The 24,267-nt window shown below is 49.2% G+C and overlaps 1 protein-coding gene across 2 annotated transcripts in view; it reads right to left on the bottom strand.

Moving 5' to 3' along the window:
* The window catches only part of LOC310835536 (protein unc-13 homolog A), a 124,429-nt gene that overhangs the window by 34,950 nt on the left and 65,212 nt on the right, over positions 1-24,267 (bottom strand). For both annotated transcript variants that reach the window (XM_083720215.1, XM_083720214.1), the window contains 11 exons: positions 24,030-24,193; positions 22,689-22,839; positions 13,453-13,521; positions 11,901-11,990; positions 10,578-10,712; positions 7,599-7,732; positions 7,067-7,152; positions 5,767-5,893; positions 5,586-5,682; positions 4,011-4,154; positions 730-813 (listed from right to left, as the gene is read on the bottom strand). In XM_083720215.1, coding sequence (XP_083576341.1) covers positions 730-813; positions 4,011-4,154; positions 5,586-5,682; positions 5,767-5,893; positions 7,067-7,152; positions 7,599-7,732; positions 10,578-10,712; positions 11,901-11,990; positions 13,453-13,521; positions 22,689-22,839; positions 24,030-24,193 — 1,281 coding nt within the window. The remainder of the gene's footprint in view (positions 1-729; positions 814-4,010; positions 4,155-5,585; positions 5,683-5,766; positions 5,894-7,066; positions 7,153-7,598; positions 7,733-10,577; positions 10,713-11,900; positions 11,991-13,452; positions 13,522-22,688; positions 22,840-24,029; positions 24,194-24,267) is intronic.

Here is a 24,267-nt window from a genome sequence, read left to right as displayed (position 1 = left end):
GACCTGTCAAATACACCCAGATGGCAATGAAATTAAACTTCACATCTTTGGGGCTGCCACAGAGAAGGCCCAGTCCCAGACCACAACCACCCCAAACATCAGAGGGCCAATTGAGGCCCACAAAATAAGGCGGGTATGAACGCTGAACCGTCAAATTCACCCAGATGGCAATGAAATTAAACTTCACATTTTTGGGGCTGCCGCAGAGAAGGCCCTGTCCCAGACCACAACCACCCCAAACATCAGAGGACAGTGGAACTAGCGAGAAGCCCCCCTCTGCTCATCTTAACTACTGGGAGGATCTGTAGAGAAGGAGCCGGTCTCTCAAATTTTGCGGCCCTGAGTCATTTAGGGTCAACATCATGTGTCTCCAGCCCCTTTGGTGCCTCGCCGCTGTTCTTTGGGAAACCCAAATCCACGGGTAGGCAAACTAAGGCCAGGGGGCCAGATCCGGCCCAATCACCTTCTCAATCCGGCCCGTGGACGGTCCAGGAATCAGCGTGTTTTTACATGAGTTGAATGTGTCCTTTTATTTAAAATGCATCTCTGGGTTATTTGTGGGGCACAGGAATTCATCCATTTCCCCCCCTTCAAAATATAGTCCAGCCCCCCACAAGGTCTGAGGGACAGTGGACCGGCCCCCTGCTGAAAATGTTTGCTGACCCCTGAAATCTGTCCTTTGGACACTTGGAAATGGAAGGGGGAAGAGCTACAAAACAGATACATCACCACTTTTTCCTTCTCCTTGGAGCAATGGGAAGCAAAGTCCTTGGAGATGATTTCGGCGTATTGCAGCAAGACGTTGCTAATGGTCTGGAAGGGAAAAGAGGAAGGGAGGCTGACAAGATGAGGAAAGCAGGGTGCTATTGCCTCCCACACATATATATTTAATTATTATTAATAATAATAATAATAATTTTTATTTATACCCCGCCCTCCCCAGCCAAGGCCGGGCTCAGAGCAGCTTACGAGCAATAATAAAAACAAGTTGAATGATTACAACTTAAAAACAAAATTAAAATACAACATTAAAATATTGAAACATTGAAACATTGAAATGTAGCCTCATCGCAGGAGGAAAAGGAAAAGAAAAAAGAAAGAGAGGGAGGGAATCAAATTGGCTCCAAGCCAAAGGCCAGGCGGAACAACTCTGACATACAGGCCCTGCGGAAAGAAATCAGATCCTGCAGGGCCCTGGTCTCATGAGGCAGAGCGTTCCACCAGGCCGGGGCCAGTGCTGAAAAGACCCTGGCTCTGGTTGAAGCCAATCTAACTTCCTTAGGGCCCGGGACCACTAGGGGTGTTGCTGTTTATGGACCTTGAGGCTCTCCGTGGGGCATACCGGGAGAGGCGGTCCCGTAGATACAAGGTCCTAGGCCGTGAAGGGCTTTAAAGGTCAAAAGCAGCACCTTAAATCTGACCCTGTGCTCTACTGGGAGCCAGTGCAGCTGGAAAAGCACTGGGTGAATATGCTCCCATGGCAGAGACCCCGTGAGGAGCCTCGCTGCAGCATTCTGTACCCGCTGGAGTTTCTGGGACAGCTTCAAGGGCAGCCACGCGTAGAGCGAATTACAGTAGTCAAGCCTGGAGGTGACCGTTACATAGATCACTGTGGCCAGGTCGGGGCGGGAATTAAGCAACGCTCCGAAGTTGCTGCCGTTGCACTGTAGCCTTTCAGACTTTCCCATGGGTAGGGTGAGAGTTACTCCCGGGAGGGAGGAAGGAGTCAATGAACACTGAGAGTTGGTTCAGAGAAAGAGTTTATTTCTGCTTCCTAGCCAGCAGAATGGTGCTGCTTGATTGGTCGCAGCAAGCACACTTAAAGAGTAGAAACATACAGCTTATATTCCCTTTAGGTCCCCTGTAATGGTTCTAGGGGTTGCTCGTGCATAAGTTGCCGCCACTCCTGGCTAGGTTACCTGGGTGAACCCTTTCTGTCTGGACAGCCTCTCACCCATTGCTGTCTCAGTCGTTAGCAGAATCCGTCAGTGGGCGTTTCTTGAACTTCTTCCAGCAAAGAAGTTCTTTGATGCCAAGTCTCCGCCTACTCTCCCTGCGTGGAAGTCTTCTGCGCAGGGTGGGTGTGGGCAGCGGAGGACCTGTGCTCTCCCCGCTGGTCTCCGGTGAGGAGTCCTGGAGCCCCTCTCCGATTCCCCCATCTGCCCCCCTTTATCCCTGGTGTTATGCTGATTTCCTTCCCCAGCCGATGAGCTGCCTCTCTCCCTGCTGGGCCCTTCTCCAGCATCGCTTGGGAGCCTTGCCTCCGCCTCTCGCTCCGATGGCAGTTCCCTGACAGAAATATTCATGCATCCATCAAAAATTTTGTTCATCTGTTTGTGTTCGCGAAATGTTCAGTTTGTCACATTCCGACATCAACAGGTTGATGGTGATGATTTGCCAAAAGACATCGGTGTTTTACGGAGTATCTCTTCTAATAGATTATAGGGATGTGGGTGGCGCTGTGGTCTAAACCAGTGTTTTTCGACCTTTTTTTGGGCAAAGGCACACTTGTTTCATGAAAAAAATCACGAGGCACACCACCATTAGAAAATGTTAAAAAAATTAACTCTGTGCCTATATTGACTATATATAAAGTAATTCTCTTGAATAGGAATCAAACAAACACAAAGAAAGTATTTTATAATTACTTTATTATGAAATAGTAAGTAAACAGAAATATGAAAAATTATAAAATACTTTATTTTCAAATCTTTCGAATTTTTCAAATTTTCCCACGGAACAGCAGGCAACATCTCGCGGCACACTAGTGTGCCACGGAACAGTGGTTGAAAAACACTGGTCTAAACCACTGAGTCTCTTGGGCTTGCTGATCAGAGTTCCGACCTCCTGTGATGCAAGGATCTTAGTAGAAGCTGATGGGCTGCATCTCTCCCTGCTGGGACCTTCTCCGGCATCGCTCTGGAGCCTTCCCTCTGCCTCTGGCTCCGATGGCAGTTCCCTGACATCCCCTTTCCCCCTCCCCAGGAATCCAGCCTCGTGAGTTTGTACACGTACGTTTGCATCCTTGAGCATGAATAGACATTCTTGTTTCCGTACTCTTATCTTGGGGTAGAAAGGTCACCCCACTATAGGATTACTCCTGGTGCCATCTCCGGACGCGTGGGTTGACAGCCTGTCTTGCAAGGTCTTTGCATCAGCGGGGTCAGGATATTTACAATCTATGAGATAAGACCCAGATCTGCCATCCTGCCTCCACTTGGAACGGACAAGGCCATCCATTAAGTCTTCTCTTTGGACTGGGAGAGGAGAAAGCTTTGTTTATGCAGCTGGGTTAGCTCAAGTGAATGTATTTTACCTAATGGATCCTTGAAGAAAGAATTTGGGAAGTTTGGCGCCCTGTTCGGGTGGCTGCACTTTAGGTTTGGGTAACCTTTAGGTTTTGGGTAACCTGGTGACAGCAGTCACGAAATTAAAAGACGCCTGCTTCTTGGGAGAAAGGCGATGGCAAACCTAGACAGCATCTTAAAAAGCAGAGACATCACCTTGCCCACAAAGATCCGTATAGTTCAAGCTCTGGTTTTCAAAGTAGTGATGTGTGGAAGTGAGAGCTGGACCATCAAGAAGGCTGATCGCCAAAGAATGGATGCTTTTGAATTCTGGTGCTGGAGGAGACTCTTGAGAGTCCCATGGACTGCAAGAAGGTCAAACCTCTCCATTCGGAAGGAAATCAGCCCTGAGTGCTCACTGGAAGGACAGATCCTGAAGCTGAGGCTCCAAGACTTTGGCCACCTCAGGAGAAGAGAAGACTCCCTGGAAAAGACCCTGATGTTGGGAAAGATGGAGGGTGCAAGGAGAAGGGGACGACAGAGGACGAGATGGTGGGACAGTGTTCTCGAAGCGGCCAACATGAGTTTGACCAAACTGCAGGAGGCAGTGGAAGACAGGAGGGCCTGGTGTGCTCTGGTCCAGGGGGTCACGAAGAGGCAGACACGACTAAACGACTAAACAACAACAACAACCTGTCCCTTCAGCATGGAACATGTTCTTACCTTGGCAAACCTGCGCATGTAATGGCCCACAATCTGAGGGTCGGGACATTCCAGCTTCTTGATGATTTCAAAGCTCTGGTTCAGCTGGGAAAAGACGTCGACCACCGAGCAGGAGAAAAGGGCATGCTCCGACGTTTGCTGGAACTAAAGGGGAGGCAGACGAGAGGGTCAGGTGAATGGATGGGTCCTGTTTGGAGGAACCTGGCTCCCTTACAAAACATTTCACTGAAATGGGATTCCAGTGGCGTTTCTCCCTCTCAGTAATAATAATGTAGGAGGGGATGGAATAGATGCTCAGATTGGCTGGGACAACCCAGCCAGATGGGTGGGGTATAACAACAACAACAACATTTATACATCGCCCATCTGGTTGGGTTGCCCCAGCCACTCTGGGCGGCTTCCAAAATATATACAAACACAATAAAACATTAAACCTCCCAATATAGGGCTGCCTACAGATATCTTCTGAACGTTGTACAGCTCTTTGTCCCCATTGATATCTGGCTGGAGGGTGTTCCGCAGGAAGGGTGCCACTGCCAAGAAGGCCTCGGTCCAGTATACCTGAAGGAGTGTCTCCACCCCCATCATCCATCCCGGACACTGAGGTCCAGCGCCGAGGGCCTTCTGGCGGTTCCCTCCCTGCAAGAAGTGAGGTTACAGGGAACCAGGCAGAGGGCCTTCTCGGTAGTGGCGCCCTCCTTGAAGAACGCCCTCCCATCAGACGTCAAAGAGAAGAACAACTACCAGACTTATAGAAGACATCTGAAGGCAGCCCTGTTTAGGGAAGCATTTAATGTTTAATAGGTTTTTGTATTTTAATATTCTGTTGGAAGCCGCCCAGAGTGGCTGGGGAAACCCAGCCAGAGTGGCGGGGTATGAGTAATAAATTATTATTGTAATGGATTGCTTTGAACCTAATTCAGCACCAGGTATTGGGGGGAGGTCACTCACAGGGTGGGTGCCACCACCGAGAAGGCCCTCTGCCTGGTTAACTGTAAAGTCCCTTCTCGCAGGAAAGGAACCGCCAGAAGGCCCTCAGAGCTGGACCTCAGTGTCCGGGCAGAACGATGAGGTGGAGACACTCCTTCAGGGATACTGGGCCATTTAGGGCTTTTAAGGGAAGCACCAACACTTTGAATGGTACTTTCCCTCCCTATAAAACTTCAAACATTAAAAACTTCCCTAAACAGGGCTGCCTTCAGATGTCTTCTAAAAGTCAGATCGTTGTTTATCTCCTTGATGTCTGATGGGAGGGCGTTCCACAGGGCGGGTGCCACCACCGAGAAGGCCCTCTGCCTGGTTCCCTGTAACCTCGCTGCTCGCAGGGAGGGAACTGCCAGAAGGCCCTCGGGAGATGGACCCCGGTGTCCAGGGTGGAGATGCTCCTTCAGGTCTACTGGGCCTTTTAGGGCTTCCAAGGTCAGCACCAACACTTTGAATGGTGCTCGGAATTGTACTGTCACCACCCAACCCTTATCTGACACTATAATCCAGGCTTCGTGGATTTCCAAGTAGCAAACCTGCGAAGAAGATCTAGGGGGTCTTAGTAGACCACAAGTGCGGTTGATACCCTACCCCATCCTTCTTGTCTCGTTCTAGGGCTCCGTGCAGGAAATCCCGCGAGACTTCCTCATTCTCGTCCAGCCACTGGATGACAAAAGGTTCAAACCACCTGAGAGAGAGAGAGAGAGAGAGAGGGGTAAGAAAATTATCTCAGTTTGGGGGATAGAGAAAAAAGAGAGAAATGGGGACTTACGCCGGATACTCTGGAACGCGACTCTTGAAAGAAGGGAGGTCTGTGACGTATTCGTTGTAGAGCCATTTCACCTTAAAGTGCAGGTTCATGTAATCGGCACTTTTGCACAACCGGTGTTTGTCATGCTCTGCAGAAGAGGAGAAAAGGAGAGAGGAGCCTGTTTACACCTCGAAGCAGCTCCCCTGCTTCTCTTAAAGGCAAAGGGACCCCTGACAGTTAAGTCCAGTCGCGGACGACTCTGGGGTTGCGGCGCTCATCTCGCTTTACTGGCCGAGGGAGCCGGCGTACAGCTTCCGGGTCATGTGGCCAGCATGATGAAGCTGCTTCTGGCGAACCAGAGCAGCACACAGAAACGCTGTTTACCTTCCCGCTGGAGTGGTACCTATTTATCTACTTGTACTGGCGTGTTCTCAAAGCCACTAATATGAGTTTGACCAAACTGTGGAAGGCAATGGAAGACAGGAGGGCCTGGCGTGTTCTGGTCCAGGGGGTCACGAAGAGGCGGACATGACTAAACAACCAAACAACAACAACAACTGTAATTTTATTGGTGTTAGCCACCCTGAGCCCAGCTCTGGCCGGGGAGGGTGGGGTATAAATTATTATTATTATTATTATTATTATTATTATTATTATTATTATTTAATCACTCCTACGTCAGGTAGTCTGAGCTTGTCGCTGCTGCGCTCTCTGTTCTTTAGCTCTCTAAAACTGTCTAGTCTTAGGTGAAGTGGGGGGGGGGGAGTAAGGAATACTGTCCCAAGACACTGAATCTGCCAGCTGTCTCTCTCTCCTGGTGCTTCCTAGCTGTTCCTCACCCAGTGTCTCCCAGCTTTCCCCCTCTGGACTATGCCCCTCCACAAACCGCTGTTCTAAATCAATACTGTCCTCCTTCCCTTAGGAAGCTTCAGGAGAGGACAGCTCCCACCATTCCTCCTCAGTCCAGCCCCTGGATGGATGGAGGGCTGGACTGGATGGAGAAGGGATCCTTCATTGAGCGAAGGATCTCCAAAAGGAAAACAGCCCACCCCCTCCCTAACTCTCAGAGGAAGAAAAAGAAGAGTTTGGATTTGATATCCCGCTTTATCACTACCCGAAGCAGTCTCAAAGCGGCCCACATTCTCCTTTCCCTTCCTCCCCCACAACAAACACTCTGTGAGGTGAGTGGGGCTGAGAGACTGCTGAGAAGTGTGACTGGCCCAAGGTCACCCAGCAGCTGCATGTGGAGGAGCGGGGAAGCGAACCCGGTTCCCCAGATTACGAGTCCACTGCTCTTAACCGCTCCACCACACTGACTCACCTTCCATTGCATATTTCATATCCTGAGCAAAAAGGTTCCACATCACTTCGGCGCTGATCTTCCCGACGTTCAGCTCTTGGGGGAACCTGGCAAGGGGGTCAGAGGAACCCGGAATGAGACTTCCTCGGGATAAACCTGCCACAAACATCAGCGGGGCGGCCAAACCCTCTGAGACTAGTCTGGACCAGATATTTGTGTACCTGGCTTCAGGGGATGACCCCTGCTGGACCAGACAAAAGGTCCACCTTGTCCAGCAGATGTCCACAAGCAGGAAGTGAGCCCAATAATGCTGTTAAGACCCTGAGAAATTGGGTTCCAATATCCAGCTGAGGTCCACAGCCATTAAGACTAGTAGCTGTCAATGGACTCGTCCCCCCGCAAGCATTTCTTTGATCTGTTTTCCCCAACATTGTAAACATTCATCGTAAGGGAATTACGGCTATTTTCCACCCCACAACTTTTCCCTGCTATAGAACGTTATTTTTAACGTGCGTCAGGTGGGACTGCACTGCAAAGGATCTTAAGGTCTTACTGGTTGAGGCAGGGTGTGTATGAGTTCTTATCTTCCTCGATGATGGAGACGATCAAGGTGATAAGCTTGGACCAAAAATCCAGGTTCTTGATGCTAGGGCCTTGTTCTTCTGGTGGGAGTTCTCCTTTCTTAGTCTGGAAGGACCCGAAACAAAAGACGTATCAGATTAAGCAAAGCTATCATCACAATAGCTCCTTTCCTCAGTCAAGAGGAGACTCTTGAGAGTCCCATGGACTACAAGAAGATCCAAGCTCTCCATTCGGAAGGAAATCAGCCCTGAGTGCTCACTGGAAGGACAGATCCTGAAGCTGAGGCTCCAAGACTTTGGCCACCTCAGGAGAAGAGAAGACTCCCGGGAAAAGACCCTGATGTTGGGAAAGATGGAGGGCGCAAGGAGAAGGGGACGACGGAGGATGAGATGGTGGGACAGTGTTCTCGAAGCTACCAGCATGAGTTTGACCAAACTGTGGGAGGCAGTGTGTGTGTGTGTGTGTGTGTGTGTCGAGTTTGTACAAACTAAATGATTGTGTGTGTGGTGTGTGTGTGTGTGTGTTTCCTGCAACAGTTGCCTTGCATTGAAAACAGGACCAGATTTCGGTTTGACGAGGCCCTAAGCTACTGAAGGTAATGGGGCCCTTTATATGTCCAGCTGTCCTTTGTCAACCACAAATGGCCGCTGTTTTGTGTGTGTTGAAAATATGCTATATGGTCGTTTATGGACCTAATCGGTATCTCAAGCCATTTGCACATCAAAAAATATGTATTTTATCAAAGTAATAGTTGAATTGAGATACAATTAAGAAGAGGCGTGTTCTGGTGCATGGGGTCATGAAGAGTCGGACACGACTAAACGACAACAACAATAATTGTTGAACTGAAATACAATTAAGAAGTATATTAATAGTGAATTAGGAATTCTGGTGCTGGAGGAGACTCTGGAGAGTCCCATGGACTGCAAGAAGATCCAACCTCTCCATTCTGAAAGAAATCAGCCCTGAGTGCTCACGGGAAGGACAGATCCTGAAGCTGAGGCTCCAAGACTTTGGCCACCTCAGGAGAAGAGAAGACTCCCTGGAAAAGACCCTGATGTTGGGAAAGATGGAGGACACAAGGAGAAGGGGATGACGGAGGACGAGATGGTGGGACAGTGTTCTCGAAGCGACCAGCATGAGTTTGACAAAACTGTGGGAGGCAGTGGAAGACAGGAGGGCCTGACGTGCTCTGGTCCATGGGGTCACGAAGAGGCGGACACGACTAAATGACTAAACAACAACAACAAATCATCACAATTTCCATTTTCAAGGCCCACCCCCCAGTTATTTTCTTATTTTTTTGGGGGGGGGACAAGAGGAACTGGAAATGCAGCTGGAATCCTATTGGGGGACCAAAGATTAGCTCAAGGAGGTTATTAGGCTTCAACTCCCCATCTTCCCTGAATATTTGGCATACTGGCTGCTGAGAATTGGGATCCTACAACATTTGCAGACGCACAGGTTTTCCTGTTCTATATCTAAGAGGCGGCATTCTTCCTCTCTCAGGAGAGAATGCCTCTCCGATATAAAGATATTCTCTCCCATGTCTTGCATGCGGTAAGAAAATGCTACTCCTAAGACCAAGGCTATAATATATAATAAATATAAATTTACATAGTTAAAGGGACCCCTGACCATTAGGTCCAGTCGTGGCCGACTCTGGGGTTGCGGTGCTCATCTCGCTTTATTGGCCGAGGGAGCCGGCGTACAGCTTCTGGGTCATGTGGCCAGCAGGACTAAGCCGCTTCTGGCGAACCAGAGCAGTGCATGGAAACGCTGTTTACCTTCCCGCTGGAGCGGTACCTATTGATCTACTTGCACTTTGAGGTGCTTTCGAACTGCTAGGTGGGCAGGAGCTGGGACCGAGCAATGGGAGCTCACCCCGTCATTGTGGGGATTCGAACCGCCAACCTTCTGATCGGCAAGTCCTAGGCTCTGTGGTTTAACCCACAGTGCCACCCGCGTCCCATAAGTTTACAGAAATGCAATAAATAAATGGCTCAAGTCTGGAGAGCAGATCCAGTTTTTGGGGACAAAGGGGAATCCCATCAACTGCTTGGCATCACTTGACAAACTTGACACCCTTTCTGCTAGGATGGGGTAGTAGTGCAGTAAGCAGTGGGGGGGAAACCCCACTATAAATAAGTCAGAAATTAAATCGTTATAACAAAAGAGTGGAAAAAACCGCTATAGAAAACAGCTTAGAAATTTTTTTTTGCTCTCTGGCGCCATCTGCTGTTGCGTGTTTATAACGCATTCAAAACACTGTTTCTTAACTAATGTAGCTAAGTCCAGGGTCAAAATGCCAGCAGCTCTGTCTTGGGACAGACAAAGCCTAGGATATACTGAGCTGTGGCTGCCGGGGCCGTGTCCCCCTGTAGCCTTATTAAATTTCATGCAGTATATATATCCTCCAGGCACCCTCTCCCCCCTTCCCCAGAAATCCAGCCACGTCAGCTTATGCACGTAAGTTGACATCCATGACCATAAACAGATATTCCTGTTCTGGTCCTCTTGACCATAAAAGGTTGTTCCTGTTCCTATACTCTTATCTTGGGGCAGGAGGTCACCAACTCTGAGAACACTCCTGCCGCCATTTCCGGGTCTCTTGTCAGACCTGACAAGGTCTGTGCGTCTTTTGTGGTCAGGATGTAAGCTAAGACCCAGACGTGCCATCCCTGCTCCACTCGGAACTGGCAAGGCCATCCATTGCCGTCACGGACTGATAAAGGAGAGGGCTTTGAGCACTTATTTATACAGCTGGCTTTCTGACTCAAGTGCTCAAGTTAATGCATTTTAAAAATGCTCCCTTGGAGAAGGGAAAATGAGGATTTGGGGTCCCGTTTCAGACTGACTGCACAGAAACCCATTCCTTCACCCCCTGCTCAGATACCCCCTCCCATCTCTCGGTGCCCTGCATGATAGAACCCCCCCCCCCAAAGCTCACCGGATCGGTCTGGTACTCCCGACTGTAAAGCTCGTGGCAGTTGTTGAAGATGTACTCGTACGTGGAGTTGAGGCAGGCCTTCACACAGTCTTTCACCACCTGGCTGGCTCGCGGGGGACTCTGGAGCTCCTGGACCTGCACGAAATTCACACTCGTTACTCCAGCCCCGCGGTGGTCGCAAAAACCCAAAACACAGGGGAAGCTCAGGTCTCTGGGCATAGCTCAGGCCTCTTTCCCTGCCCTATTACAGTAGACGCTCAGGTTGTAGCCTTATTGGGTCTGCGTTGCTCCGGGACAAGAGGAAGGAAGTCAAATGACACCGAGGTTGATTCCAAGAAAGAGTTTATTCTGCTCTCCGGATAGCAGAAGGCACTTGCGTGATCAAGTCCACAGCAAGTCCAAAGAAATGACAAGTTTCACGCAGTGTATATATCCTCCAGGCACCCTCTCCCTCCTTCCCATATAAATCCAACCATGTCAGCCTATGTATGCAGGTTGACATCACATATGTTCTTGCTCTGGTATTCTTAACCATAAAAGGGATTTCCTTCCTGTACTTCTGACCATAAAAGGATCTTCCTACTCTTATCTTGGAGGAAGAGGCCGTCATCTCCGAGAACACGCTTCTGGCGTTGTTCCGGACTTAGGTCTGCGCGTCTTTTGTGGTCAGGACATAAGATAAGGCACGGACGTGTCTTCTCTGTTCTACTGGAACTGTCAAGACCATCCTTGCCGTCACAAACTGATAAAGGAGAGGGCTTTGAGCACAGCCGGGTTTTTGTTTATACATTGACTCAGAGCTCAAGTTAATGGATTTTAGCTAAGGAAAAATAAGGTTTTGGTGCAGTTTCAAACTGCCTGCACGGTCAGTTTTTGGGTTTGGGAAACCCATTCCTTCAGGGTTGCGAACGTGATCCATGCGGGATGCACATTGGCAACCCACAGCGGCGCATCTGCGCACGCGTGGGTTGCGATTCGGCGCTTCTGCACATGTGCAAAGTGCAAATTAGCGCTTCTGTGCATGCGCGACCCTGGAAGTAACCTGTTCTGGTACTTCCGGGTTTCGCTGGGCCCATAACCCGAAAAAACACAACCTGAGGCATCTGTAACCCGAGGTATGACTGTACTTGGAAATGCCGTTGGGGACCGAAACTGGGTCCTCCTGCATCCGAGGCAGACCATGGGATTGTAGAGTCAGAAGGGACCCCAGCGTTCATCTAGTCCAACCCGCTGCCATGCCACTGAGCCGCACAGCTCTTCCGCCCGAACTCAGCAGCGGCGCTGGGAAACGAAGACAAGCGCTCAGCTCCTTGCGATCATTACCTTCATCCGGAAAAAAGTGATGCTGGTCAGGAGATCCACCGTCGATTTGAGGTCCTGCAGCCGCTCCGGGCTGCTGGCAGGGAAGTTATTCTGCCGGGGAGGAAAGCAGAAATAGGGCATAGGTTATTCCCCCCCTTTTTGCACTTCTAAACATAAGTGAGCAACCCCCCACCCGGAGCCCCTTTTGCCAGTCTGCATTTCTTAGTTCAGAAAGTATTGTTCTGACGTGGAGAGATCTCTCCTATTCTACTCAATTCAAGAGGATTCCTCAAAATTCTCTGCGTGAAACAAGCAGAAGGTTCGTGGTGTTTGGGTTATTCCTTCCGAGAAGCTGAGTACTTGAACTGGTCCCGGTATCTCTTTCTGTCAAGGTCACGCTGGCTATAAAAAATAAAATCAAACCTCGGATCCCGAACACCTCTGTTTTGGAACGTTTTGGCTCCTGAACGTCCTGAAAACCAGAAGTAAATGCTCTGGTTTTCGAACGTCTTTCGGAAGCCAAAAGCTCTTCCGGAATGGATTACATTCGACAACCAAAGTTTAACCGTAGGGCTAGAAGGAGCCTTGGTTTCATTTTCTCTATCGATCTCTTTCCCATTTGTTGTGGTGTCCTGTTCATTGTATCCTTAGTGTTAAGGTTTAAATTTATTTTATATATATATGACTTTACATATAATCACATTATGTAACCTCACATCCTTTTCTTTTATCTCTTTTGGCTCTTTTATCTCTTCCCTCCTTCCCGTCTAATGGTTCACAAAATTAAACTTTGTATCATTACATTTCCTTTCTTATCCTTTCCCTTTCCTAAAATATTAAATTACTCAGCCTGAATAGGAAGCAATTTCATCTTACAAATCTTCAGATAACCTTGCTAGTGATGTTTCACATTCTCTTTCGCTCTCTCTTCCTTCTGGTGTCCTCTATTTCCTAAATAACTCGTAGGAAAGATCTCCCTGGTCTAGCCTCACGTTTCTCACATTGCATAAACAGATATTACATCTGGAGATTGCAGAAACTACAAGCGAAAGAGTTTTGGAGCCTGAGCTCGCTCGGTTTCCTCTTCCCTCCTCATTCCTCTTTCCTTTTGTGTCGTCTGCTTGGCCTCTGTTATTTTCTCCTACTGATAGGGAACCCACTTAAGGACTCTAGACAGGCTCTTGGGTACCCCGTAAAGAAGTGTTTTAAGTTTTTCTGAAACAGTTAATTGAAGTGGAATACAAAAAGGGAGGTTTGAGGAGGTCGTGGAAACAAGTGAATGAAAGATAAGATACTGAAATTATTGGATGTGTTTTAAATTGTGTTTGTTTTGTGTTGTTAATTCAATGTTTTAGTGTTAGTGTAATGTAGTGTTTCTATTTTTGTATTGTATTGTTTTGTTGAATTCTTTTTCTTTCTTTTATAGTCTTTAAACTGTTAATAAATATTATTATTTTTTTAAAAAAAATAAGTGTTTTAAGTTTACTCTGTCGGAGTTCTGCTCCGGATCAACACCGAGCAGAATTCCACGGCACCTTTTTCAGCCGCAAGCAGTTCACACCCGCAGACGTACCCGGTACATAGAGAGATCGATCCGTAGGGAGTTGTGCAGCTGATCCAAAAGTTTGACAAACCGTTCTTTCTGCAAAAAGAGACAGGCCCCAAAAGCAGGTAAATGAAGTCACAGAAGGCGCAACGCTACCACCCCCCTGGCCCTGCAAAAACAAACCTCCCACCCTATCCTTTCGTACTTGTTTCAACCCCTCCTCCCTACCCACCCACCCCCAACCCTCTCCATTAGGGAAATCCTGGCTTTTATTATTTATTTATTTTGAGAGAGAGAGAAAAAATATGCAAGCGCCTCGGGGCAGGGACCTGTCACTGGGATGGAGAGCTAAGCACCTTCCTTATTGGAGCAATCTATGTTGAGCCAAAACCTTGCTCCCTGGAGGGTAGAATTCAGAGCACCCGTTTATTCTGCTCTGGGCGCCAGTCTGCAAACGGTTTAAACCCCCTCCTGATCTATTTCACCTCTGTCTGCTTGCTTTCCTCAAAGGGGGGCAGGGGGTACCCTAGACCTGGGGAGGGGGGAGATAACTCTTGTGGCTGAGGAAGAGCTTTCAGAAATTCTGTGCATGAAAACAGCACCCCCAGCCCTCTTCTTCTGTTTTCAAAGGGGTCTTTTTCTCCCCCTGCTGAGAGTTCACGCTTGGAGCTAGCAGTTGTTGAACTCCTGGGCTTAACACCTTCGGGGCAAGTGCCTGATTTGGAGAAACTGCCTTTCCTTCACCCAAGGGAACCCAAACACTGTCCCTGCTTGCTTTGGGCCATACCTTCCCACTTATCTCAGCCTTTCCTCAACCTGCGGGTCCCCAGATGTTGTTGAACTACAATGCCCATCACCCCTAGCTATCAAGGCCAGAGCTCAGGGATGATGGGAGTTGTAGTCCAACAACATCTGGGGACCCACAGGTGGAGAACCACTGAGCTAAGAGGACAGAGGGGAAGCTCTTCCATAGAGTCTGCATAAGCCAGGCTTCCTCAACCTCGGCCCTCCAGATGTTTCAAGACTACAATTCCCATTATCCCTGACCTGCTAGCAAGGGATCATGGGAGTTGTAGGACAAAAACATCTGATTGAGGAAGCCTGGTGTAAGCTGAGCTGAAGGCAGCCTTTCTCAACCTGCGGGTCCCCAGATGTTGTTGAACTACAACGCCCATCACCCCTAGCTAGCAAGGCCAGAGCTCAGGGATGATGGGAATTGTAGTCCAAGAACATCTGGAGACCCACAGGCTGAGAACCGCTGACTTATCTGGTCCCAGAGATGCAATCGTGACAGGGCTCTAGGGCCACTTCGTGTCACCACCTTTACCACAGAAGAAGCTATTTTTTGGGGGGTGGGGGAACCCATGTTTTTGACCCACGCAGGAAACAGAGATTGACCTGAGCTACGTGCCCATGACATTTCCACCAAAATATCCCCCCCTCCCCACCACCAAAGACTCTTGAGCAAAGCGGGAGGGGACGAAGGACTCAGCGTTTTTGCGACATGGCATGCAGACAGCGAGAACAGTCCTTTAGGAGGAGGTCGCCCTCCCCCACCCCCACCGAGCGACCTCCCCCAAATCTCCCCCTACCCAATCAAGCTAAGTCCCCATACCCCACTATCTGCCTGACACCTGTTCTCCATGCTGCCCCCAACCCCAGATCTATGACTCCCCACTCGGTTGCTTCCCTGTTTCTTAATAACGCCGTGCATGTGCTCTTATGCGCAGCGCGAAAGGCAGAGGCGCCGCAGGCAAAAAAGGAAGCGTTGTGGGGCCCAGTGGAGAGGGCATCTCTTTCAACCCGCCCAAACGCTGCACGGCGATATTAAGAAACGGATGTCAGGCCTGTGGTCACGACAAGCAGTTGTGCACTGTGGCAGGGAATGTGTATTAGGTGCCTACAAGTGTATGGGCAATATAAATGGTATTTTTGATCTGACAGAGTTGACCTTCTTGTCTCTTGTTAAATTCTTTGACAAAGAAATCAGTTGGGGGGGGAGTGCTAGTGCTGGGGACCTTCTTTGATGTTGGACATTGCTTTTTAAAATAATAATGGGACGCGGGTGGCGCTGTGGTCTAAACCACAGAGCCTAGGACTTGCCAATCGGAAGGTCAGCGGTTCGAATCCCCGCAATGACGGGGTGAGCTCCCATTGCTCTGTCCCTGCTCCTGCCAACCTAGCAGTTCTAATTTCACCACAGTGGACAGGGAGCTGTGGAATGGAAATAGTTCTGCAATGTGATGAATGGACTTCTCCTAACATCCGTAGTCCAGAACGGGAGACAGACCTTTGCAAGTCATCGTAAGCCTTGATTATTCATTACAATCAAGCCTTGATTCATTCATTCAGACCCTACTATAAGTCATTAGGCCCATTGAGATCAATGGGCTTAAAGGAATCGTGCCCTTGATTTGGTGGGTTGTAATCCTAACCTGGGACGTGGGTGGCGCTGTGGGTTAAACCACAGAGCCTAGGACTTGCCAATCAGAAGGTTGGCGGTTCCAATCCCCGCGATGACGGGGTGAGCTCCCGTTGCTCGGTCCCTGCTCCTGCCAACCTAGCAGTTCGAAAGCACGTCCAAGTGCAAGTAGATAAATAGGTACCACTCCAGCGGGAAGGTGAACGGCGTTTCCGTGCGCTGCTCTGGTTCGCCAGAAGCGGCTTAGTCCTGCTGGCCACATGACCCGGAAGCTGAACGCCAGCTCCCTCGGCCAGTAAGGCGAGATGAGCGCCACAACCCCAGAGTCGGCCACGACTGGACCAAACGGTCAGGGGTCCCTTTACCTTTAGACCACATTCTGGTCCACTGAGTGGGGTTAATCTCATAGCCTATGTCGTCCTCCCATTGTTTTTTGAATATGTCTGGGGGGGACAGACACACATGGTCAACAAGGCCACGCCTTCCTTGGATGATGTGGAAGGAACTGTCCACTCCTCTGGTGCTGAAGTGAGAAGCAATTGCCTGCCATGTTGGTATTGTGCGCTGTCCGGCCGGCCGGTGCTGAAGCAAAGTTCAGCCTGTGCACCGTGCATCTCCCCAGGGCTAAAGAGACACCCAGTTGCGTATGTGTAAGAAGGGAAGCAACACACTAACCTTGCCTATCGCCCCAGTTAGCAAAATGTCTTTGACTGGCCTCCAAGATCTGCCATCCACCCCCAAACACAAACCAACAAACACCCCTCCGGTACCCACTGTTTCTGCTCCCCCCCTCCATCTCTAGCTGAGCCCTCCTTTTCCCTCGACCCGCCCACCCCCTACCCCACCCCACCCCACCCCACCCCCACCCCCGGTTCCTACATCTCCCTTGACCACTAAGGTTGCGAGAGACAACAAAAAAGCAATCCTTGCAACAAAAAGAACACGGTTGCGCATCCGCCACAACACAGCCTCCGTAGCACCCCTTAGCACCGGCACACAGAGGGTTAAAGCGACACAGTCTGGTTTTTTGGGGGGAGAGGGAAAACGCCCAAATTTTAGGCTCTCTCTGAGAGGGAAAAAGAAGAAAGAAAGAAACACGGTTTGTACAAAGCCTAACATTTGATTTCTATCAAAATGATCTTTTTTTTTTTCTTTTCTTTTCGAAGCCGTGATGGAGAGAAAACGAGAGACCAAGAAAACAAAGACAGTCCTGTCGAGGGCTAAACACATCCCTAACCGCAAAACAGAATTGGTTTTATACAGAAGCAGAGCCGAAGGCTTGTTAACACACACACTTTGTGGTAGTAGTCGGTAAATCAGACATTCCCCAGACATAAATTTCTCCAGTATTTTTGCAATGTTTTGCAGTTTCGTTTTTGCAATCGGTCACCTTTGACAAACTAGGCAGGGCTGTTATTCTTGGCCTTCAGAATTTTGGGGGTTGCAAACCTCCCTCTTTTCCACAGCCCTGATCTCTGTTAATGTGTTGAGGCCACATGGCCTCAACCACAGACCCCCAATTTTGCGGCGTGAACAAGCCTCCGGCCGTCGACTTTTGGAAAATGCACAGAGAAGAGAAAAAAACCTGTTTTCAAAAACTCCTGTTAAGTTAAAACGGTGTGGCAGAGTCATGGGAAAAGGGGCTCAATGTACAAGGTCACTTCCCTCAGGGCAACTGATATGCACCTCGCTGAGATTCCCACACACTCCCTGCGCATCAGAACTGAAATCCACGTTGCCGCTGGTCTATGTGTCCCTGTTGCCATGTGGGCCATAGCTGTCAACCTTTCCCTTTTTTTTAAGGGAAATTCCCTTATTCCGAATAGGATTCCTCGCAAGAAAAGTTGACAGCTATGATGTGGGCTTCCTTGCCTCTGAAACTGCACCATGGGGTTTTGTAGTCTTCCAGCTGCACCAGCGCATGCTGGGCAAAGACTACAAAGACCGCATGCAGTGAGAGTGTGAGAAAAGTGGACACCAACCTGCCTCATATCTGCAATTCAATCCACTTGGCTGCCTGGTTCTTTGTGTTCTAAGAATGTAAGAATATCAGAAGAGCCTGGGGCCCGCCTAGTCTCACAGTGACCAACTAGATACCCACTGGAAACCAGAAACCAGGATTTGAACCCAAGACCAACTCTCCCCTCCTGTGATTTCCAGATGCTGGTTTTCAGAAGCACCCCAACTGTTGAGGCAGAGCTATGATCATGGCTAGCCGCCATTGATAGCCCTCTCCTCCACGAATTTGGCCAATCCTCTTTTAAAGAGCAGGTGGCACTGTGGGTTAAACCACAGAGCCTACGACTTGCCTCAGAAGGTCGGCAGTTCGAATCCTGCGACAGGGTGAGCTCCCGTTGCTCGGTCCCTGCTCCTGCCAACCTCGCAGTTCGAAAGTGCATCAAAGTGTAAGTAGATAAGTAGGTACCGCTCTGGCAGGAAGGTAAACATGTTTCCGTGCGCTGCTCTGGTTCGCCAGAAGCGGCTTAGTCCTGCTGGCCACATGACCTGGAAGCTGTACGCCGGCTCCCTGTACGGCGAGGGCCAATAAAGCGAGATGAGCGCCGCAAACCCCAGAGTCGTCCGTGACTGGACCTAATGGTCAGGGGTCCCTTTACCTTAAGAATAGAGGGCATCACAGCCCCCTGTTGTATGGGAAACATAAATAGCAGTCAAGTACAACATTCCTAGAGTGGACATGAAAGGGGATGTTTGCTCCAGCCTGTCGGAACTTCCTGTTTCCTCCTGGGCTGGGGCAAACTTCCTCTGCTTGTGAAACAACAGAACTGAGACATTAGTCATCCTTCAAAAAATTCACATTCATCTGAATTTTCCAATACAGTTCTCCAAATAAATGGTGTTTACCAAAATGCATTTATTGAGTGGAGGTGTGCCTAAATTAATAATAATAATAATAATAATAATAATAATAATAATAATAATTATTATTATTTATACCCTGCCCATCTGGCTGGGCTTCCCCAGCCACTCTGGGCGGCTTCCAAAAAAATATTAAAATACTGTAATACATCAAACATTAAAAGCTTCCCTAAACAGGGCTGCCTTCAGATGTCTTCTAAAAGTCTGGTAGTTGTTGTTCTCTTTGACATCTGGTGGGAGAGCGTTCCACAGGGCAGGTGCCACCACCAAGAAGGCCCTCTGCCTGGTTCCCTGTAACTTGGCTTCTTGCAGCAAGGGAACCGCCAGAAGGCCCTCGGAGCTGGACCTCAGTGTCCGGGCAGAACGATGGGGCTGGAGAAGCTCCTTCAGATATACTGGACCAAGGCCGTTTAGGGCTTTCAAGGTCAGCCCCAACACTCTGAATTGTGCTCGAAAATGGTGTACAAATATGCATTATGCTAGGGAAAATTACTTGCACGTTTGTGTTGGTTGACTAACGTGTACACTAGCAAAAGGTTGTTCAGTGAGGGGGGTGGGAAATATATTTAAGTGAGAGTGGGCGCATCAGCGTGAGCGGTAACTGAGGCGCCAAGCTCGTCACAACTTTCCAGTAGATTCCCCCTCCCCTTCGACTTCAACTTTCTGCCCTCCAAACATTTCCCCTGCTCCCAAACCAGTTGCACCAGGTTCACCAACCTGACCCCCGGACAGGATTTCCTTCTGACTGCTGGACAGCTCCCCACCTACCATATTTTTCGCTCTATAGGACACACTTTTCCCCCTCCAAAAATTAAGGGGGAATGTGTGTCCGTCCTATGGAGCGAATGCAGGCTCCTTGGCTTCAGCGAGAGCAACACGAAGCCTCCGAAGCGCTTTCGCTGAAGCCTGCGCACCGACCCCTCTCGCTCTCCAGGCTTCAGGCATAGCAGCCTGAAGCCTTTGGAGCGCAGCAGGAACTCATGCTGCGCTCTGAAGGCTTTGGGTTCCTTTTGCTGAAGCCAGGAGAGCAAGACTCTCCTGGCTTCAGCAGAGAGGGAGAGCTGCGCAGCGCCCCTTCAGCGAAGCGGGAGGAGAAATGGAAGGGGCTCTGTTTCTCCTGCCACTTCACTGAAGGGGCGCTGAGCAGAGGGGGAGAATTTTCTTTCTTGTTCTCCCCCTCTAAAACAAGGTGCGTCCTATGGTCGGGTGCGTTCTATGGAGCGAAAAATACGGTATCTGGTGTGAAAGCTCAATTTCTCCATCATGCTTTCCAAGATAAGGCTCAAAATGTCTCCCTTCATGAAGTATCCCTTCTCAGCCTTTGCAGGCGACAGTAGTTGCACTGAGGGAAATTTTCTCCGGATCGGCACCTTTCCAGACTTTGCCACGCCTTTCCCACAAGGCACAAACCATCACCTTCCTGAAGCATTCCTGACTTAGTCGTCGTCTTTGTGCATCTATATATCAACATATTGAGGCCAGGGGATGAACTTCCTCACTCATAACAAAAGCCAGGAATTCTCCCGGAGGGAAGCAAGGAGATATTTCAGACGTTGCTCCTTCATCAGTGGAAATTATTATTTCACATTTGTCTTATGAGCTTTCTTCCATCGTGGAACGCAAGACGGTGTACATTAAGTCCTCAATCTCTCATCTGGGTTGCCATGTTTTGAAGAGTGAAAAAGAGGACACATTTTCCGACCTCTACTTTAAGCTACGGATCGCTGTTGTGACAACTCTCCTTTTAAATACCCCTCCTACATGTAGGGGGATGCGAGTGGAGCTGTGGATTAAACCACAGAGCCTAGGGCTTGCCGATCAGAAGGTCAGCGGTTTGAATCCCCGCAATGACGGGGTGAGCTCCCGTTGCTCGGTCCCTGCTCCTGCCAACCTAGCAGTTCAAAAGCACGTCAAAGTGCAAGTAGATAAATAGGTACCGCTCCAGCGGGAAGGTAAACGGCGTTTCCGTGCGCTGCTCTGGTTCGCCAGAAGCGGCTTAGTCCTGCTGACCACATGACTACATGGTCTAAACCACTGAGCCTCTTGGGCTTGCCGATCGGAAGGTCGGCGGTTTGATTGTCACTTGTCCTCCGCAGGGCATACCAGGAGAGGCGGTCTCGTAGGTACGTGGGTCCTAGGCCACATATGTCAGCAAGACCTGAAGAGGGCATGTCCTGGAAAAGGAGGACATATGGCAACCCTAGATTGTGGCCACCTCCACCTCTGTCCATGCCCACCATTGGTGTGCGGCCTCTGAACGGTGTCATCTTGTAGCCTTATTAGACTTTACCGATTGGTGGGCTCTGCGTTGCTCCCAGATGGGAGGAAGGAAGTCAAATGACACCGAGGGTTGGTTCAGAGAAAGAGTTCTTTATTTCTGCTCTCCGGAGCAACAGAAGGCACTTGCGTGGTCAGTCCACAGCAAGTCCAAAGAAGTGAGAAATTTCATGCAGTATATATATCCTCCAGGCACCCTCTTACCCCCCCTCCCCAGGAATCCAGTCACGTCACCTTCTACACACAGGCTGACATCACAGATGTTCCTGCTCCGGCACTCTTAACCATAAAAGTGTTTTCCTTCCTGTACTCCTGACCATAAAAGGGTATTCCTGTCCCTACTCTTATCTTGGAGCAAGAGGTCACCATCTCCAAGAACACACTCTGGCGCTGTTCCCAGACTAGGTCTGTGCGTCAGAGTGTGTCCAGGACGTAAGAGAAGACCTAGACGTGTCATCACTGTTCTACTGGAACAGTCAAGGCCATCCTTGCCGTCATGAACTAATAAAGGAGAGGGCTCTGAGCACTTGTTTATACATCTGGGTTTTTGTTTATACATTGACTCAGAGCTCAAGTTAATGGATTTTAGCTAAGGAAAAATAGGGATTTTGGTGCCTGTTTCAAACTGCCTACACAGTCAGCTTTGGGTTTGGGAAACCCATTCCTTCAATCTCTCGGTTGAGGCTACCTCGTTGGGTTAATCATGCAGTTCACGAGGGGAGAAGAAACATGTACACAATCCTGAGCTCCTTCGAGGAAGGCACGGCGATATATTTAGATATGAACGGCACTCCTAATAACTCGAGTGCCTTAGGTCGACTAAGCCAGGAGGCCTCAGTCTGGTTGCAGGCTGTGACCATTTCTACAGAGGACCCCAACAAAAAAAGTCGCCGCAGAACAGACCAGGTCGCTTTCCCCACAATTTGCCTCTTATTAAATTATATTAATTTAGCAGAGTTGAAATTAGACCATGTTTCCCAATCATACTGGCCGGCTCCCAGTTGCACTGCATCATGGTTTTGGTAGCACCTCGCCTTGTGTGCCCTTTCTCCTCCAGGTCTTCCCCATTGGGTTTCCGGCCGCTTTTGGACTACAGTCCCCATCATCCCTGACCACTGGTCCCGCTAGCTAGGGATGATGGGAGTTGTAGTTCTGACAACGACTGCTGGAGAAACCCTGCGATTACCGTATTTTCTGCTCTATAAGACTCAATTTTCCCCTCCTAAAAAGTAAGGGGAAATGTGTGTGCGTCTTATGGAGCGAATGCAGGCTGCGCAGCTATCCCAGAAGCCAGAACAGCAAGAGGGATTGCTGCTTTCGCTGCGCAGCGATCCCTCTTGCTGTTCTGGCTTCTGGGATTCAGAATATTTTTTTTCTTGTTTTCCTCCTCCAAAAACTGGGTGCGTCTCGTGGCCTGGTGCGTCTTATAGAGCGAAAAATACGGTATAAGTTCGCAAAGCAAAGCCAGTGCTAAAACGCCATCGCCGATTCCTGCTCTGCAAAAACTGTTGCGCCGTTTCATGGGGAAGAGGAACAGCCGGTGCTTCTTCTTTTGCCGAATTTCGGACTCTGTGGTGATGGTTTTTTTTGGTAGGGTCCTCTCTACCGCCATGCACCCCCCTCCCCCCGGGGGAAAAAGGAGAGAGTAAAAGTAAGAAATGAGTGTTCTACGCACCATCGGACTTACCCCGAAATTGGACGCGGCAAAACGGTCAGAGGCAGAGACGTTGGTAGAGGCAGTTGTATGAGCGTAATAAGCGTTGATGTTGGCCAACAGAGTGCTCATGACTGCTGGCACCCCAGGGCACATATATTTCGAAGACAGGCAGGCAAAATGCCTGGAAGAAAAAGAAAACAAGGAAAGGAGGAGGGGGAAACCACCATTGAAAGACAGCTGCGACAGAGAAAATGGGACATATCCTGAGATTTCGTCAGGGACTATTATTATTATAGAAGGAGCGTCTCCACCCTCATCGTTCTGCCCGGACACCTGGGTCCATCTCCCGAGGGCCTTTTGGCCGTTCCCTCCCTGCGAGAAGCCAAGTTACAGGGAACCAGGGAGAGGGCCTTCTCGGTGGTGGCGCCCACCCTGTGGAACGTCCTCCCACCAGATGTCAAGGAGATAAACTATCTGACTTTTAGAAGACATCTGAAGGCAGTCCTGTTTAGGAAAGCTTTTAATGTTTAACAGACCACTGTATTTTAATACGTTGTTGGAAGCCACCCAGGGTGGCTGGGGAGACTCAGCCAGATTGGCGGGGTATGAATAATAAATTATTTATTTATTTATTTATTTATTTATTTATTTATTTATTTATTTATTTATTATTACATTTGTGTACCGCCCTATACCTGCAGGTCTCAGGGCAGTCACCAACATAAAATCACAATATTAAAACACAAAATACAGGAGGAGGAGGAGGAGGAGGAGGAAGAGGAGGAGGAGGAGGAGGAGGAAGCCCTCTGCTTGGTTCATTGTAACTTCACTTGTTGTTTATTTCCTTGACTTCTGATGGGAGGGCATTCTACAGGGAGGGTGCCACCACCAAGAAGGCCCTCTGCTTGGTTCCCTGTAACCTCACTTCTCGCAGGGAGAGAACCTCCAGAAGACCCTCAGAGACCTAGAAGACCTACACAGGTATCCCTGAAGGAGCGTCTCCACCCCCATCGTTCTGCCCGGACACTGAGGTCCAGCTCCGAGGGCCTTCTGATGGTTCCCTCCCTGTGAGAAGTGAGGTTACAGGGAATCAGGCAGAGGGCCTTCTCGGTGGTGGCGCCCGCCCTGTGGAACACCCTCCCATCAGATGTCAGGGAGATAAACAACTTAATGACTTTTAGAAGACATCTGAAGGCAGCCCTGTTTAGGGACGTTTTTAATGTTTGGTGTTTTGTCATATTTTTACTACTCTGTTGGGAGCTGCCCCGAGTGGCTGGGGAAACCCAGCCAGATGGGCGGGGCATTAATAAATTTATTATTATTATTATTATTATTATTATTATTATTATTATTATTCCCACAGAGACTCACGTCATGGCCTGATAGATAGACTCCACTCCATATCTCATAGCAAACTCGTCCACAATCTCCTGGGCCGTTTCGTCGAAGTACACTTTCCACGCGTCGTCGCCCTTCGCCTCAGGTATCTTCACCACGCCATTGTTTTGGATGTCCGTCACGAAATGGAAGAGGTTCTAACAAGACATTGAGAAAGGCGTGTGTGTGTGTGTAGGGGGTGTTAAAATTAAAACAGAAAAGCCATGTACCT

This window comes from Podarcis gaigeae, assembly GCF_964106915.1.
Source record: "Podarcis gaigeae genome assembly, chromosome: 18".
In the NCBI taxonomy this organism is placed as follows: domain Eukaryota; kingdom Metazoa; phylum Chordata; class Lepidosauria; order Squamata; family Lacertidae; genus Podarcis; species Podarcis gaigeae.
Note: the sequence above shows the minus strand (reverse complement) of the source record. Positions and strands in the feature narration are given on the sequence as shown.